At 34.6% G+C, this 15,814-nt stretch overlaps 1 protein-coding gene across 1 annotated transcript; it reads left to right on the top strand.

The window, feature by feature from the left end:
• Nucleotides 1–341: 341 nt before the first annotated feature.
• On the top strand, nucleotides 342–987 carry LOC149262496 (uncharacterized). Its single transcript, XM_089385016.1, has one exon. The coding sequence runs from the start codon at nucleotides 500–502 to the stop codon at nucleotides 707–709; it is 210 nt and encodes a 69-aa protein (XP_089241142.1). The 5' UTR covers nucleotides 342–499; the 3' UTR covers nucleotides 710–987.
• The last annotated feature ends 14,827 nt before the right edge of the window (nucleotides 988–15,814 follow it).

Below are 15,814 nucleotides of genomic sequence, written 5' to 3'. Positions count from 1 at the left end.
GCTATAAACTTAAAAAATAAAACCCTTTCACACAGTGTCATGTGCAAAGCACGAAGTGTGTGTAAAATTGTTGGCCCAAGGGCAAGAAAGACGTGAACTCTGGGCTAAGGTGAGCATCACTTCATAAATGTGTTTCACCTAAGCAAGCCCTCCACTGGTGCCCCTCACCCCTTGAATGCCAATTTGACAAACATATCTGACGGCCACATGGCATATCGCCATTGCGAAGACCAAGCACACTGCCCATCGCCCTTCCTCTCACTACAGGGACGCCTCTTAAATACCCACCGATACCCACAACGCTACGATATTACCTGTCCCTTTTCCTATAAATATGGCATCTCTCAGATTCTACGACCGTACACAGACTCAGACTCTGATACTAATTGCTCCACCTAGCTCTGAGCTGTTGTAAAGAAGAGGCTTTCTTGCAGGCGAAGCAAGGGCGAACATATAATCCATCCGTGAGACCCAAGAGCGTTTGTGGGGAGAGAACAGAATGGTGTTCTTCTTGTGTTTTTTGTGCCAGGAGAAGAACAGCGTCAAGAGTTCGAAACCCGCAGCGGGGCTCTGTTCTCGGTGCGGCGGAGGAGCGAGCGTTGTGGACATGACGAGCCGAAGCAGGCTGTGCTTCATAACAGTCTATTCTCGCACCTGGCGAGCCATCATGTGTACCTTCTGCGGTGCTCTCCTTAAGTCCTACAAATGAACTTATCTTTGCCTGGAATCTTTATTTGTTACAGTGGCAGTGCTCCCCTGCTCAAAGCATTAAAATATGTTTATAAATTATTACTTTCTCAAATATTTGTAACGATCCGTTGGTGCTATGAGACGTGAGATCACCGATTCGTCAAAATATGTTTATAAATTTTTACTTTCTCAAATACTCGCAATGATCCATCTGCACTCTGAGACATGAGTTCATCGATATTGCTAATTATGTGATCCAGATTGATGAGATTTAAATTTCAGACATGAGTTCACCGATATTGCTAGTTATGTGATGCAGATTGTTGAGATTTAAATTTCAAATTTTAGAGTTTAAGTAACTTTTTATAATTTTTGATGGTTAGTTTAATTAGTGAGTTTAGGGTCAATTTTCTTCGATATTTTGGAAATTAGTTTTTGTTAAAAAAATGTGATTTTTTTGAGATGAATTTGTATAAATATTTCTTCTCAATTAAAAAATTAGTTGTTGAATTGAGGTTTCTGTGATCCATATCAAGTTTATGAGAGATTTTTCCGCTTAAATCACATGATATTTCATTTGTTGACGCGTTTTGAACAAACCGGTTCATCGTCATAATAATTATTTGTTACAGCGCAGTTCATAGGGTCTTGGATAGATGGGGATCTGGTGTTTTGTTAAGGCACTTCTTGATGTGAAGTCATTGGCTCAATTCCCTGCCCGGGTTATATATTGAACATGATAAATTTGTAGTCCTACCAAACTTACAAAATATATATATGTCCACTAAGTCTTGGGTATCTCTCAGATTGGATGAAAAGTTGAACATGATGTATTCTACCAACTTAAAAAAAATAAGTATTTGTTACAGCGGCAATTCTCTTCTAACACTTTGGAAATTAGTTTTTGCTAATAAAAAATATGTTCCTTTGAGATGAATTTAGTTAAATATGATGAAGATATAGTCTTATCCACTTTCAAAAAAAATTATTTGTTACGATAGCAATTCTCTTCCATACTCTAGAAATTAATTTTCACTACTAAAAAATATGATCATTAGAAATAAATTTGTTAAATATTCAGATGAATATGCATAAATATTTCTTTAAAAAAATGATAAATAAATATCGCGCAAGTCAATTCGAAATCAAACCAACAATGGCTGTTACATTTAGCTTACAGTGTGAGTGCACTGGACTCGTTAACAGGTAGTTGTGGTCGCTAAGTATAAAAAAAAAAAACCATAAATTTGAAGTCAAAGTTGTACAGAATAAATTTTAATTACTTAATCTTAATAAGTGATTTAAACGCAAAGGAAATTAGCAATTTGATTAGTTGTAACATCTATTTCTTGTAATTATTATTTGGTGAATTAGTTGGAAATCAGAGTTTTATAGAGACAAAAGGGACATGAGAATTTTTTGAACCTGTTATTTTTTCTGGCTTGATTTTATCTCTTAAAAAAGAATTATTACATAGTGTAAAAAATTAATATTTTTAAATCTACATAAGTTAATAATCATGAAAAACAAAATTAGTATTTATTAGCAAATTTTGATTTGTGTTGTTTAAGTTGGTTTTTTTTGACTATGTTATAAACTTAACAGTCTGAAAAACATCTCCTAACATTCAAATTGTGGAGAATTCCCAACTCAAATTTGTAATTCCTTCTTCCTTGTCAAATTGAGAATTTTAGCCTACCAAATTGGCAATTTTGACCATTTACTCATGAAACACTAGAAGAATTTAACGGATAGACTCTGGCCCAAATTTGAAATTACAAGCCTGAGGGCGTGGTTTTTCGGTTCGTTCTTAAGTCAACGTTTCAGTTATGACTGTGCAGACTGTCGTATTTCCAGCGCATTAAATATAAATGAACCACCCATTACGCTGCTCGGTGCTGTATGTGGTTCACATTCCAGTGCCCTCTGCTGAGGTGAGCAGGTTGCCATTAATGGCGTCCGCATGGAGACAAGAAGTGGATCTTTTGTGTGTCTACGCAAAGCCGATAAAAACTCTCCCTGACAACTGGTGCCGCATCACAGCACAGCACAAGAGGTACAGTAAGAGAATAAATATAGATAGTGTAGGGAAGAGAAAGAAATAACGATGCAGGCGGCCTCCCATCAGATTAGGTTGGAATCAAGTGGAAAAACAGTTGGCAAATACAATATCTTGGCTCTCTGGTGTTTAAGCTTTCGTCTCTTTTTTGGACGGAAACGTGACGACAAAACCAAATCATACTGAATTATTAGTATCCCTTTATTTTGAAGCATATCTCCTCAGTTCATTTAATGGCATCTTTATCGATTTAGATAATTTAATTGGTCCATAAAAAGGTTCAGGTTTAAGGAATATTAGAAAAGGTATACAATTTATTTTATATATTTAAAAAATATCATTTTAATAATAATAATTTATAATTTAATTAAAAATTATATATATTTTTTTTAAAGCTAATTTAGTTTATAGATTTGGTTGGATGATAAATGGGAATGAAAATTTTGGGACTAAATAATGTTATACGATAAAATTAATTTATCTTATAAGTCTCAAAAATTATAAAGACTACAAAATTTCCAAAAATTATAAAGATAATACAAAATCATTAGAAATTTCTAAAATTTATACACTTTAAGATAAATTTTTATCCTTAAAATTTTCCTTGGGGAATGGGTGTCTTGTTAAATCACTCTTCACTAAAATCTTCTATAAATATTGGTTTAGATTTTTTTAATGTTAATTAATATAAATAATAAATAATTACAAAATATGCAAATCAAATGATTTATTAAAAAATACACTAAATATTCTATTAAATAGTTTATAATGTTATACATTTAAGGGTTCTATTTAATTTTGATTAATGGTATTGGCCCATGGTATTTTAACAAAGCCTATTTATAGATTAAGAATCTTTGTAGCAAAGTGCCAATGAAACTCCACTATTAAGAATCTTGTTACATGTTATTTTAAATGTATACATGTTTAACTTATATATTAATACTTTTTAAAATTGATACTAATACTAATTTAAAATGAAATTATAATTTAGTTAATTTTTACAATTTTTAATTTTTTTTAGCAAAGTGAGATGTATCATGAAGTGTTTTGATACCTATCTACATTACCAACCTTTGATAATTAATTCCAAATAATTCCAAATAGACACACATATGCCTATCATCTTAAGAAGTGTTTGGTTACACATACCTAAAATACCTTAACAAAGTGAAAAAAATTAATAAGAAGTTTAAATGTCTATGATTGTGATATTTTTTAGTTTGTCATCACTAAAATCCCATTAAGCAATCTTTTGTTGAAATTGCAATTATGAAATTATAGGATTGTTGTTTTTAATGTAAAAATAGATTAAGCTCCATTTAAGACAATGGGATTATGCACTCTTAACATTTGATATGTATGATTCCATCAATATGAAATGATTCCTATTAGATCTTGAACCAAAGATATTGATTTCCACTTTGGTTTAGTGTGACAAAAAAAGCACCATTTCATAAAGACTATATTTTAAAAACATATTTCAATAGGGTAGTCTAAAAATGTAGTAAATTGGCCCAAAAAATAATGGTTTTTTTGCCACATTTTAGTAAAATTCGATGTTTTTTTGTTGGAAATTCTAGGTACAACTATCAAGCTTCAAGAGTATGGGTTCCCTTGGGGTTTTTGATGGTGTTGAATCCATTTCCACCATTAAAAACAAGATTCAAGCACTTCTACCATCATATTTTTTTAGGAAAAAAATCATCGGATTCCGGTCTATGGGCCAATTTACTCCATCGGTGGACAGCTTATATTTCAATTATAGGTCTACATTGGATTAAATGATCCAGAAACAAGATTAATAGTTGCAATGCAATGTAGTTCCTGCTTCTACCACTAATTAATTGATTAAGACTATGCGGGGTCTGTGTTTTGCTGTTATTCAACAATGCTTTGTTTTCGCAATTGTCTCTGCAAACTATCGTTATTCTCGCCTCCGCACACGCTTCCTCCACACATCTACATTCCGCACAACAAAATCCACCTCTGCACATCTTCCTCTGCCTTCACACAACTTCTTGTGCACCTCTGCACTCTACACATGTGGCCGATGAACAATCCACATTAGAACTATAACATTGCATTGCATTTCCAGCAGAATTGAGGAAGAACGAAGGAGAAATTTTGATGGATTGTTGCAGAGGGACCTGTTATGCTAGTAGGAATGCTAAACTACAATTTAGGGATCTGTTCTACTTTCAAGGGAGGCATTTGACCAAATATTTCTTTTGCCTAAATGCAAATATATTTTCCTATAGTTATTCTAAGAAAGACAAAATATTTTTAAGTTTATCTTTGCATACATGAACTTGAAAGGTATTTAAAATATCCCAATTTTTATAATTATGTGATGACTATTATTTTGCAAACTACTATGTAAAGCACTATATAAACAATTTATGAATATTGAAACGAAGTTGGATTTTATTGGAAAAACACTTGTAGTCTAAATATACTTGAGCAAATCTTGAATGTATTCACAGTGTTTAATGAGCAGTTAGTAGGAAATTCATGTGTTACTTATCCCTGTGAGTATTTTCTCTATTATATAATTGTCTTCTTCAATGTCTGAGAGTGTTATTTTATGAGATTGGATTTCTTGGATGCTCCTCCCTTAAATTATCAGTCGTTAATATTTGTTATTCTAGTCATCTATAAACTTTGTTTTCCTTCAGTCCTCTTTCTTCTAAATCTCCCAAATAGTTAAAGGATTTGTGACTTTTCATGTTTTGCACAACTTGCTCATTGGAGCTGTGATCTCATTTGTTTAATAGTTGGACTCCATGCCCAACGGTTTTGAAGATCATTTAACCAATTTTTTTTAGACTTAAATCTGGCCATCTGAACTCAATTGCGCAAAACCTTCTATTAGACTGACCACAGGGTAGTTGAGTCTTACAAAGAGATCCCTCTCCGGGTTGAAGGGCTAACTTCAACTTAAAAGAGGTTTTGAGGTTACATTAGGGTTTTTCCTGAGTGATAACATTTTTGGCGTCATTGTCGGGGAACGAAAATCATATTTTTCCCCAAACGGTTTGATTGTTGAAGATCAAATCTCTAAGGAAAAACAGAGATTTGGATACCAGTTTTGGCTGCAAAGTGTTTTCTCTAGCGACTCCATTGTCAAAAGGATTCATAGCTCAGATGATTCAATGGTTATTTTACTAGGCCAATGAAGAATTCAGACGCTGCTACTATTTTTTCAAGGTATGCAATTCTAGATTTTACAGTTATTCCTAGTTTTCCTAATTCTTTACCCAAGGATGAATAATTTTTGAGGAATGGTCCAAAATTTAGTAGAGAGGATTTGAGCTCGACTTTGAAACATATTCCAAGTTTTCACGACTTTACTGATCTTCTTAGAGTCAAATATGAAGATGCCTTTATTAGAATATTTTATAATTCATTCCAAGGAAAATGCAAAAGATGGGTTGAAGGTTTACCTGTAGAATCTATAAGATCTTTTTCAACTTTTTGGCTCATCTTTTTGGAAACATGGATGGAGAAAAAAGAATCTATAGTAGACCCTATTTCCATTCAAGGTTTTAAAGAATGGAATGATATGTACACTAATGAAGAAGTGGATGAAATTTTTTCTTCATTTTTGTATTCTTATTTAAAATCATGCAAATATAGCTCCAAAGATAATTTTTTTTTTTTTAGAAGAGTTGGCCAATGACATTGAAATAAGGTTTGAAGTGTTAGAAGATCAGAATTTACCCCAAATTTTTCCATTTCAGGATCTTTCTTTTGAAGTTTCATTTCAACAAAAGCAACAAGTTATATCGCCACCCCTTGGTTTTGAGAATGGAAAATATTATGACTTTAATCATGAGCTTGGAAGTTCACAGTTGAAGTAAAAGGAACATTTAAATCATCAGAAAAGATGCAGTTTTCATATTTTTCAAGACCTCGCGGCTAGTCTGCTAGAATCATCCGTGATGGCAGAGTTTGTTTTGTTCATCAACAAACAAATTGGATTCAGATTCCAGTTTGAGTTTCCATTTCTTAAATTTTTCTTTCTGCTTAAAGAAAATGTGAGTAGAAATCAGTTAAGTAACCATTTACTTGCATTGTTACATTGGGTTTTTTATTTCACGTAATTGGGAAGATACTTTTAGTAGGTTAGAGTAGGAAATGGCATGTAATAAGTGTGGTTTTTCAACAGTGAGTTTTTCAATTTCCATTTTTAGTTTGTAGTGTGCAACAATGTGTGGATGAATTTTCTAAAGGAATTGAAGCCCGAAGCGAAGGCCCTAAGGTTATGCTCATATTCATCAGAAAAATAAGAAGTTCTTAAGAAACAATTATATTTTCTACTTTCAAGTTTAGAGTCTGTAAAATCATCTCTTAAAAATATGAAGTTCTATTTTTGAGTCAGTTTTTCTTTTAGCAAACTTTTGTAATGGATGAGGCAACTGGTCTATGGAGGCTTCTTGCTGCCATCATTGATTGACAACATCCCCATGGAGCCATCTGTTATCACAATACACATTTCACATTTTTAAATCTTTTTTGGAAAATGCTGACAGTTGTAGTGTCAGCATTTAAAATTGTAATAAACAGGAAAAATTTATTGATAGCAGGGTTATCAACATTTTTTGGAAATCTAAGTAAACAAGCAGAGAATTTTGCAGTCAGTTTCCAAGCACCATAAGGACTCAAATTCTACGTCGGACCCTCTCCATTGAAAAGTGCTTTGAACAAGCCTTCCAACGATATGTGGAAGTCCATAAATGGACTCCTGGATCAAAAGATATGGCATGTTGATGTTTAAGGGTTTGAAGCCTTTGAAAAGAAGGAATATCAAAGGTCCAGAGAAAATTAGCGATCACATATTGAAGATCTAGGGAATATCGGCGATTGACGAATTGGGGAATCAACACATAGGAAGTCCATGGAATATCGATAATCGGCGAATCGAAAAAAGTTGCAATATGCAAAGCGCTGATAGTGTTAAAACTGTTGGGGAATGCCAATAGTGTTAAGACCATCGGGGAAAGCCAATACATGTTAACAAAGGATTTCATCACAAAATCAAAGGAGGATGGTCCCTTTCTCTCTCCTCTAGCGGGACGTGTGGTGACTTATGATTGGTTCTGCTAAATCTATGTGGCATCTAATGTCAACATGACATGGTTGTACGGAGGGACACATGGCAATAAGGTTTGGCGTTTTGAGGGGTCTTAAGGGGGGAAATCTGGGTGACAAGTGTCACCACTCATGAGGTGCCATGTGGACTAATGACGTCATATCGGAGGTCGCATATCAGAGGTTGAGGAATATCGCAGTTCCAAATTAAATCTTTTGACTGGAAAGTTCTGATGAGAGGGGCTCCAATATTGGGGCTAACACATGGTTGTAAGAGTTTAAAGAACCTCAAGTGATAAAGCACTTAACAAAGGAAAATAGTCCCTGACAATGAACAAAATGCCTTATCTCCTCAAGGCTAAGTAGTAGTTCATAGCTCTTAGTCCTATGGTGAGGAAATGCAAGAGGGGATAAAGCAAAAGGAGCCAAGACAAAATCAGAATTCATGTTAAGTTATGTTATAAAGGGCTTCCGATATGACATTAACCCGATAGTCATTGGCCTGGTTATATAGCAAAACAAAGGCAAAAAGAGCAAACCGCAAGGGGCTGAGGAGTATCAGTGAAACAATAAGACAAAAACTTCTCTGATAAGACCATACAGAGAATTGAAGTTTTATGAGTCGGTAGCTGTTGAATCGCAGGAAAAGAGGGGTTGGTAGTTTGAATGGATAGTCAATAAGTTTACAAAAGCAACTCCAACCACTCCAAATTCAAACGTTGCGGATCAACATTAATGAACCAACTTATAGATTTCAAGGCTAAATTTTTTCCAGAATAATTTAAGAAGAAAAAAGGAGCAATTTTGATGGATTGTTGCAGAGGGACCTGTTATGCTAGCAAAAAGTCTAAACTACAGTTTAGGGATCTGTTCTACTTTCAAGGGAGGCAATTGACCAAATATTTATTTTTCCTAAATAAAAATATATTTTCCTATAGTTATTCTAGGAAAGACAAAATATTTTTAAGTTTATCTTTGCATACATGAACTTGAAAGATATTTAAAATATCTCAGTTTTTGTAATTATGTGATTACTATTATTTTGAAAATTGTTATGTAAAGAACTTTATAAACAGTTTATGAATATTGAAACGAAGTTCGCTTTTATTGGAAAAACACTTGTAGTCCAAATATATTAGAGTAAATCTTGAATGTATTCATAGTGTTTAATGAGCAGTTAGTAGGAAATTCATGTGTTACTTCTCCCTATCAGTATTTTCTTTGTTATATAATTGTCTTCTTCAATTTTTGAGAATGTTAGTTTATGAGATCGGATTTCTTGGATGCTCCTCTCTTAAATTATTAGTCATTAATATTTGTTATTCTAGTCATATGTAAAATATGTTTTACTTCTATCCTCTTTCTTCTAAATCTCCCAAATAGTCAAAGGATTTGTGACTTTTCATGCTTTGTACAACTTGCTCATTGGAGATGTGATCTCATTTGTTTAATAGTTGGACTCCATGCCCAATGGTTTTGAAGATCATCCAACCAATTTATTCCTAGACCTAAATTCTACCATCTGAATGCAATTGCACAAAACCTTATACCACAGTGACCATAGGGTAGTTGAGTTTTACAGAGAGATCCCTCTCCAGGTTGAAGGGCCAGCTTCAGCCTAAAAGAGGTTCTGAGGTTACCTTAGGGTTTTTCCCCTGTAGCCAGGGTTTTCCCTAAGTGATAACATGGTGGACTCTGCACTTTGACTACACTCCACTAAGATACGCCCATTCTTTAAGCTATTAATTTACTATGAGTTTTCACCATACAATTTCTATTCATATGAAATTTGTTGAGATTCATCTCATGAGTTTGTCATATATATTTTATGAAATTATAATCCACTAAAGTTTCTACCTTCTTACACATTATGAAATTTCAAATTCTCCGGCCTATCTGTTATCAGAGGCACTTTTTATCCATAAAATGTCTTATAATTATGGACATTTTCTTCATATTAGTGACCATTTGGCAAGTTTGCAATATGCAGTTGAAGTGCATAGGACAACATGATTCTTTGTGTTGTAGCAACGAGTACGTAGTTTGACGAGATCCTCCTAAGTAAATATATTCATTACAAGTGCTTTAATTATTGATATTTGTTAGTGTATTACTGGAGTGTAGAGTGTGGAGTGATTTTGAGGCATTTCTATTTTCTTCACTCCACACTTCGCACAATGTGGATTACATTTAAATCCAAGAATATATTAACTACATTTTCATATCACCATTAAAGCTAAAGCCTCCAGGATGCATGCCAAATTAACTTCCATGCAATGACTTTATAGGACACATGCTTAAAATTGTGTAATGGAACTCGTTTGCTTGTCACTAAGTGATTACATTTTTCCATCTAATCATATATAATCTTATTCCTTTATGTTGGCAATCATTTTGTTTTTGGCATAGTAACGACAAGGAACAAAATTAATTAATGGAGGTGACAAATTGTTTACTTTGTTCCATAATAGCCTCCTTTAAAATATTGTTTTTGCTTGAATTCCAAGCTGATAATTATTAACACGAAGCTCTAATAGATCACATAATTAAACAAGTTCACAACAATATGGTTTCCAGTGCTCCATATTTGACACGACCCATGTTTTGATGCGGTCAGTCACCATTATTAAAAGTGTTTTTAATTTCCCACTCACAACCTATATTCCATCTATTTGATCTATCTCATCCATGTGTAATTTTTATGGATACTTGGTTGACAGAATAAGGTTATGGATAATAGAGACATAAATTAATCAGTTCATAAATTAATGCAATTGCAAGGTCATAGTGATGGTGGGGTTATTCAACACAAGTCGACAGTTCCCTCCATAGAGCATCATCATTGTGAAGGGCTCCACTCTTCTGTGCAACCATTCACTGAACATAATATTGAAAGAGTCCACGACATGAATCTTCAAAAACCGTTGTAGTTTAATCATGGTTTACAAAACAAGAAGTGTAACCAAAACTCACGCTCAAGTTGAAAACACAGGTTGGTTTTTTATCATCAGTAGCCTTATGTTTGATGTTCCCAAGGTGCACTTTGCAATGTATGTTGGAAGTGAAAGCTTGAGTGTATGTTTTCATGGCCCCCGCCTGTGATGAAATTGAAATTAGAAATTATAACTTAATAGTGGTGTTTTTAGAGTACCACATTACCTAACTTAATCAATTGTTTTATAGCCTGCAGACCTAACCTTAGCCAAAATCATTAAAAACCAGAACTTGCAAAGCAATACCCAAAAATTATTCATAATGTCGTTGCTACCACTTGGGATAGGAGGCAAGGATTTGAAATATTAGGAATGACAACCCCTATTCGTACGACGATTTCAAGTTCCTAGCTAATAGGCGAAGGCAACATGAACTAAGTGGTAATTCTTCAATGAATTAGATGCCAAATTAAATTAAAGAATAAGTATTTCTGGGTGAAGTGTAAAGGAATCTTTAATTTTTCTTCCTCCACACTCCGCACAATGTATGAACATTACTCTCTCTGCACAATGTATCAACGTTATGGAGTCCCCCCTTACCCCCTCGTTTCTTCCTTTGCACCTTTGCACTATGCACAATGCATCAACTTTATGGAACCTTGTCAATTCTGGCATCATTGGGAAAACCACTAGTAGTTGCTATTGTCAGATAACTCACTGATAAATTGCCTCCCCCCCCTCTTTCGCTTATGTAAAGAAACTGCTCATAACACTTATTGACGAAATGGCCACTCACAAAATTAACCTTCTTATTTTAAAATTACTTTTCAAGCACTGAAAAATACCAAAAATAAAATGCCCTCCAACAGGAGAACTATGTCACATCAGAGCTTGCTCAACCAATAAAAAAATAGAAATAATATTTTTCAGAAATTAGAAAATTATTTTTAAATTTACGGGAAAATAGAAATATTCAACATTTTCCTGAAACTTTGGTTAAAATTGCAAAAGCACAACAAAATAACAGAGAGTCAATAGACTTTGATCGTGAGGTGAGTGCTGTACTCTCTAGCGAGGCAGGGACTAATAAAAGAAAATACAAAATAATTGATCATTTACACAAATTACTCAATATGTTCACAAAGTCACTTTTTTTAATTGGTAATATTTGAATGAACTAAGTACAATCCACATAATTTAACTTCAATTGTGTGCATAAATGGAAGGTTTTTATTTTTTATACTTACATTTCCCATCAATTTCTATGAGATGACTATGAATAGGATTTCCAACACTGATCTAAAATCCATTGTAGTTGGTTAATTTATGTTGGAGACATAATCCTTTGGGATTATGTAAACTTTCCTTATTCACTTGAGAGGATGGCGAAAAGCCTTAAGTGAATGCCAACACTTGTGATCAGTCCAAGGTACCTCTTCGAAGATGAAAACCATGGGTCAATGAAATGTATTTATATGCATATATTGTGAATATGAATCCTTTCCAATATTATATAAATTGGTCTATTTTTTTGTGTTGCAATAGTGGTATTAGAGCATGTCATCTCTGCAACTATTTGTTTCATTAGAGTGTTATTTGTGCCATTCTCCACACTGAGTGTTACCCTAACACTTGTTCATTTTCTCTACACAAGCTCCCTGTACACGGACCTCTTATCCTTTGTAGAAATTCCTCTACTCTTGTTTGTTTTCTATCAAACCCTGTAATGAGAAACATTCTTGCATTCCTTGTTAGGTTTTACTCTAACATGCTACCAAACTTGGAAGCCAAAAACTAGTTTCCTTGCATCTGTTGTATCTTGGTGACTCCACTCCCCAGTTGCTCTTGTTGTCTCATGTGCTAGTCAAATTTTCTTTCACTTCCCTCGTCCCAACGCATAATATTCCCTGAGGTCGATCTTACCATCACCTTCATGATTGTAGTTGTAACAATGGCTCCTAGTTTAGGCACAACCCCATGCTCGTTCTCCTTCACTACTTCAATAGTGGGTCTATTGTCTTCAACATTCGCAGAAGAAAGAATGAGGAACTTTAAGCCCACGACACAGGCATAGATGACGTTGTTTTTGGAATGAAGATGAGTTCCGGGCCCTGTGATATAATTGCATGATTTCGCCACTATCTCTCTTGGGGTCATATATTCCTCCATTCCCATCTATACAGGTTATATTGAAAATGTGCAGTGATTTTAAGGTCAAAATCAAAATTTGTGTTGTTGCCATGTTTGTATTGTATCAACTCAAATGCACATTTTCATCAAAATAAATTGGAGGATTCAAGCTTTTTCCAATTTTTTTGGTTTATGTCAAGAGCTAGAACACATAGAGGTTGATCATGCTAATCACATTGGTTGCCTCCTTCTGGGTAGTGAAGAAGGTCATATCTTTGGATAACTAGAAGACTATCAATAAGATCCACCATTTCTAGCCTTCTTCTTGGGAATGAAGAAAGATATTCATTGTTGTAGGCTTTGGTTCAAATTATATTGATTTCTCTTAGATCCACTAATCAATTGATGGTGTATTGAGCGACGTTCTGCTTTCATTGATAAGGATGATGATTTGAAAAAAACAAGATACAAGCAATCTAGTGAGTAAAGGGGTACAAAGACGTTGAATGAGTGTCGTGGCATTCTTGAGGTAGTTGCATATCATCTTCTTAGCCATGGTCATGTTGGCCATCACCAAGACCCTCTCATACCATCACAACAATTTGCTAGAACAATATTTTCGTTGAGCAAATAATTGAGGCACGCCATCAAAGCAGATGAGATAACCTAGCAAGTGATTTGTGCATGATAGCTTGGATGAAGTAATGTAGACATGGAAAGTGCTACTATTATGATCCTTGAAACAGAGCCTTCCTCAGTTATCATCTTTCTATGATATTTTTGCAACTTCAATTATAGTGCAAATACAAATACTTGTTCTTGCAACGTATGAGTCATAGAAATTCTTTGTTTGTGCTTTGATCTTGATAGGTGAAAATATATTCCTGTCAGGGACAATAAGTGTCTTGAAATGATATTTTTGAAGCTCTTTGTTGATGATGAATGAGAGTGGAGGCGTCATAGGTTTTATAGTTCTATATATTTGGAGGCCAACCAACCAATGGATACGAGGCCAAAGTTGGTAGTTCAAAGTTGGATTTGGAGGCATTTCAGCCCGTGCTTTCATAGAACACCATCACTCATTTGTCTTCCATTGCATGTTCACTTTAAGAATACTTTTTCTTGTGTTCATTTATATGGTGCAAGTAATCTAATTTGTTTTCTAACATAAAGAGAGAATTTGGAGCCGTTGATGGTTTTGTTTCTCATATCTCCATCTTGGGTTTGAAAGGTTGCACTATTTCCTCAATTATCATTTTGAAATACACTTTCTTCAGCACCAATGGTGAGAAAAAATATTTCTTAACATTGAATAGTATTAGCATAACCAATTTGAGTGGCACTAATCTAGTACCATTTTACTAGAAGGTTAGGTATTTTAGAAGTGTGCTCTTCCTCTCTTCTTATTCTCCTTTAGCATTTTGAATATTGTACCCATAATTATCTATCTTTTACTTGTTGAATTTGCATTCTAAACGTGTATTTTCGATTGAATCTAACACCCTTTATTATTTGAGCTTGAGAAAATGGCTAGAGTAGATGGATTATTAGAGTTATTGAACACTCTAATACTCTATATTGTTCATAAAATAGTCAAAATCAATAAGGCCTCTCTCGCTGATATTTATGTTGGGTTGTGCTATATTTTTTCCACGATTAGCCCACGTAGTTAACCGGGAGGTTAGAAGGGGGTAGAGCCCCCCCTTCATTGCGCCGATTGCGTAGCGAGGGGAGTCACAGGGGGTTTGAGGGTTACAGGCAACCCCACTCTATGGGGTCTGGGGCAACACCCCAGAAAATTTTGGTTTTGGACCCTATATTAGGTTGGGCGGACCTACCTATGGTTTTGTGCATGTCTTTCGCACATGGTTTTGGACGCGATGGTTTTCGGTCCATGGTATTAGATGCTTCGGCATGTATAGATATGTATTGTAACATTGAAAGGAACATAATGAAAAATCAAGCTGGTAGTCCCGGTTTTGGGATCTAGGGGAAAATCTCTGTGTATATGTGTTTTATGTGTTATGCTCTCACATCGTTTATTTTCTGTGTTTTAGAATCCGTATGCAGGTAATTTCTGTATGGGGTTAAAACCTACATTTGGTATCAGAGTTGTTTTGGCTTCAAGGGGACACCTTTGCTGTTGAGGGGTTTCGCTCAGGCCTATGGTAGACCCTATTCAGTGGGAGATCTGCGGGATCAATTCTGGTGGTGAAAGGAGATGGCGAGCAGTGGAAAGATAGAGATAAAGAAATTTAATGGTCAGATTTTTGAGTTATGGAAACTCAAGATGGAGGATCTGTTGGTGGATAAAGATCAGTGGATCACGATAGATCTATAGGTACTAAACCAATGGGAGTGTCTGATGAAAAATGGAAGAAGTTGGATCGGAAGGCAAAGAGCAGAATACGATTGTGTGTCTCAGATTCAGTATTACTGAATGTATCGGGGGAAGCTATGGCAAAGGATTTGTGGGACAAGTTAGGGACTTTATACAATCTAATTCTCTAGTGAATAAATTGTTCCTGCGGAAAAAGTTGTATAACCTGAGGATGAAAGATGGAGACTCAGTGACAAAGCATCTGAATGCATTTAATATTGTGGTAAGTCAGTTATCATCTATTGATATTAAAATTTCAGATGAAGATAAGTGCATCAGTTTTTTGTGTTCTCTACCAGATTCGTGGGATAGTTTGGTTATTGAAATAGGTAGCAATGAAACTGCCATGCAGTTTGATGAAATAGTCTCATCCTTGCTGATGGAGGAAATGAGACGGAAAAATATGGAGAGCCAGAATGGTGATGCCTTGTTTGTATGAGGATGATCCCAGAATAGAAACAAAAATAAGTCATCGAGTGGGAGGTCTAAATTTAGAGGGAGATCTAAATCTCAAGGAAAACCTGTATA

This window comes from Pinus tabuliformis, chromosome 6, assembly GCF_031772625.1.
Source record: "Pinus tabuliformis cultivar Carrire ecotype Pingquan chromosome 6, CPIR1, whole genome shotgun sequence".
Taxonomy (NCBI): Eukaryota; Viridiplantae; Streptophyta; class Pinopsida; order Pinales; family Pinaceae; genus Pinus; species Pinus tabuliformis.
The sequence above is the reverse complement of the archived record's forward strand: the minus strand, read 5'-3'. Positions and strand labels throughout refer to the sequence as shown.

Bases quoted from the DNA above. Each gene is read 5' to 3' on its own strand.
- LOC149262496 (XM_089385016.1), top strand. From the start codon at position 500: ATGGTGTTCTTCTTGTGTTTTTTGTGCCAGGAGAAGAACAGCGTCAAG.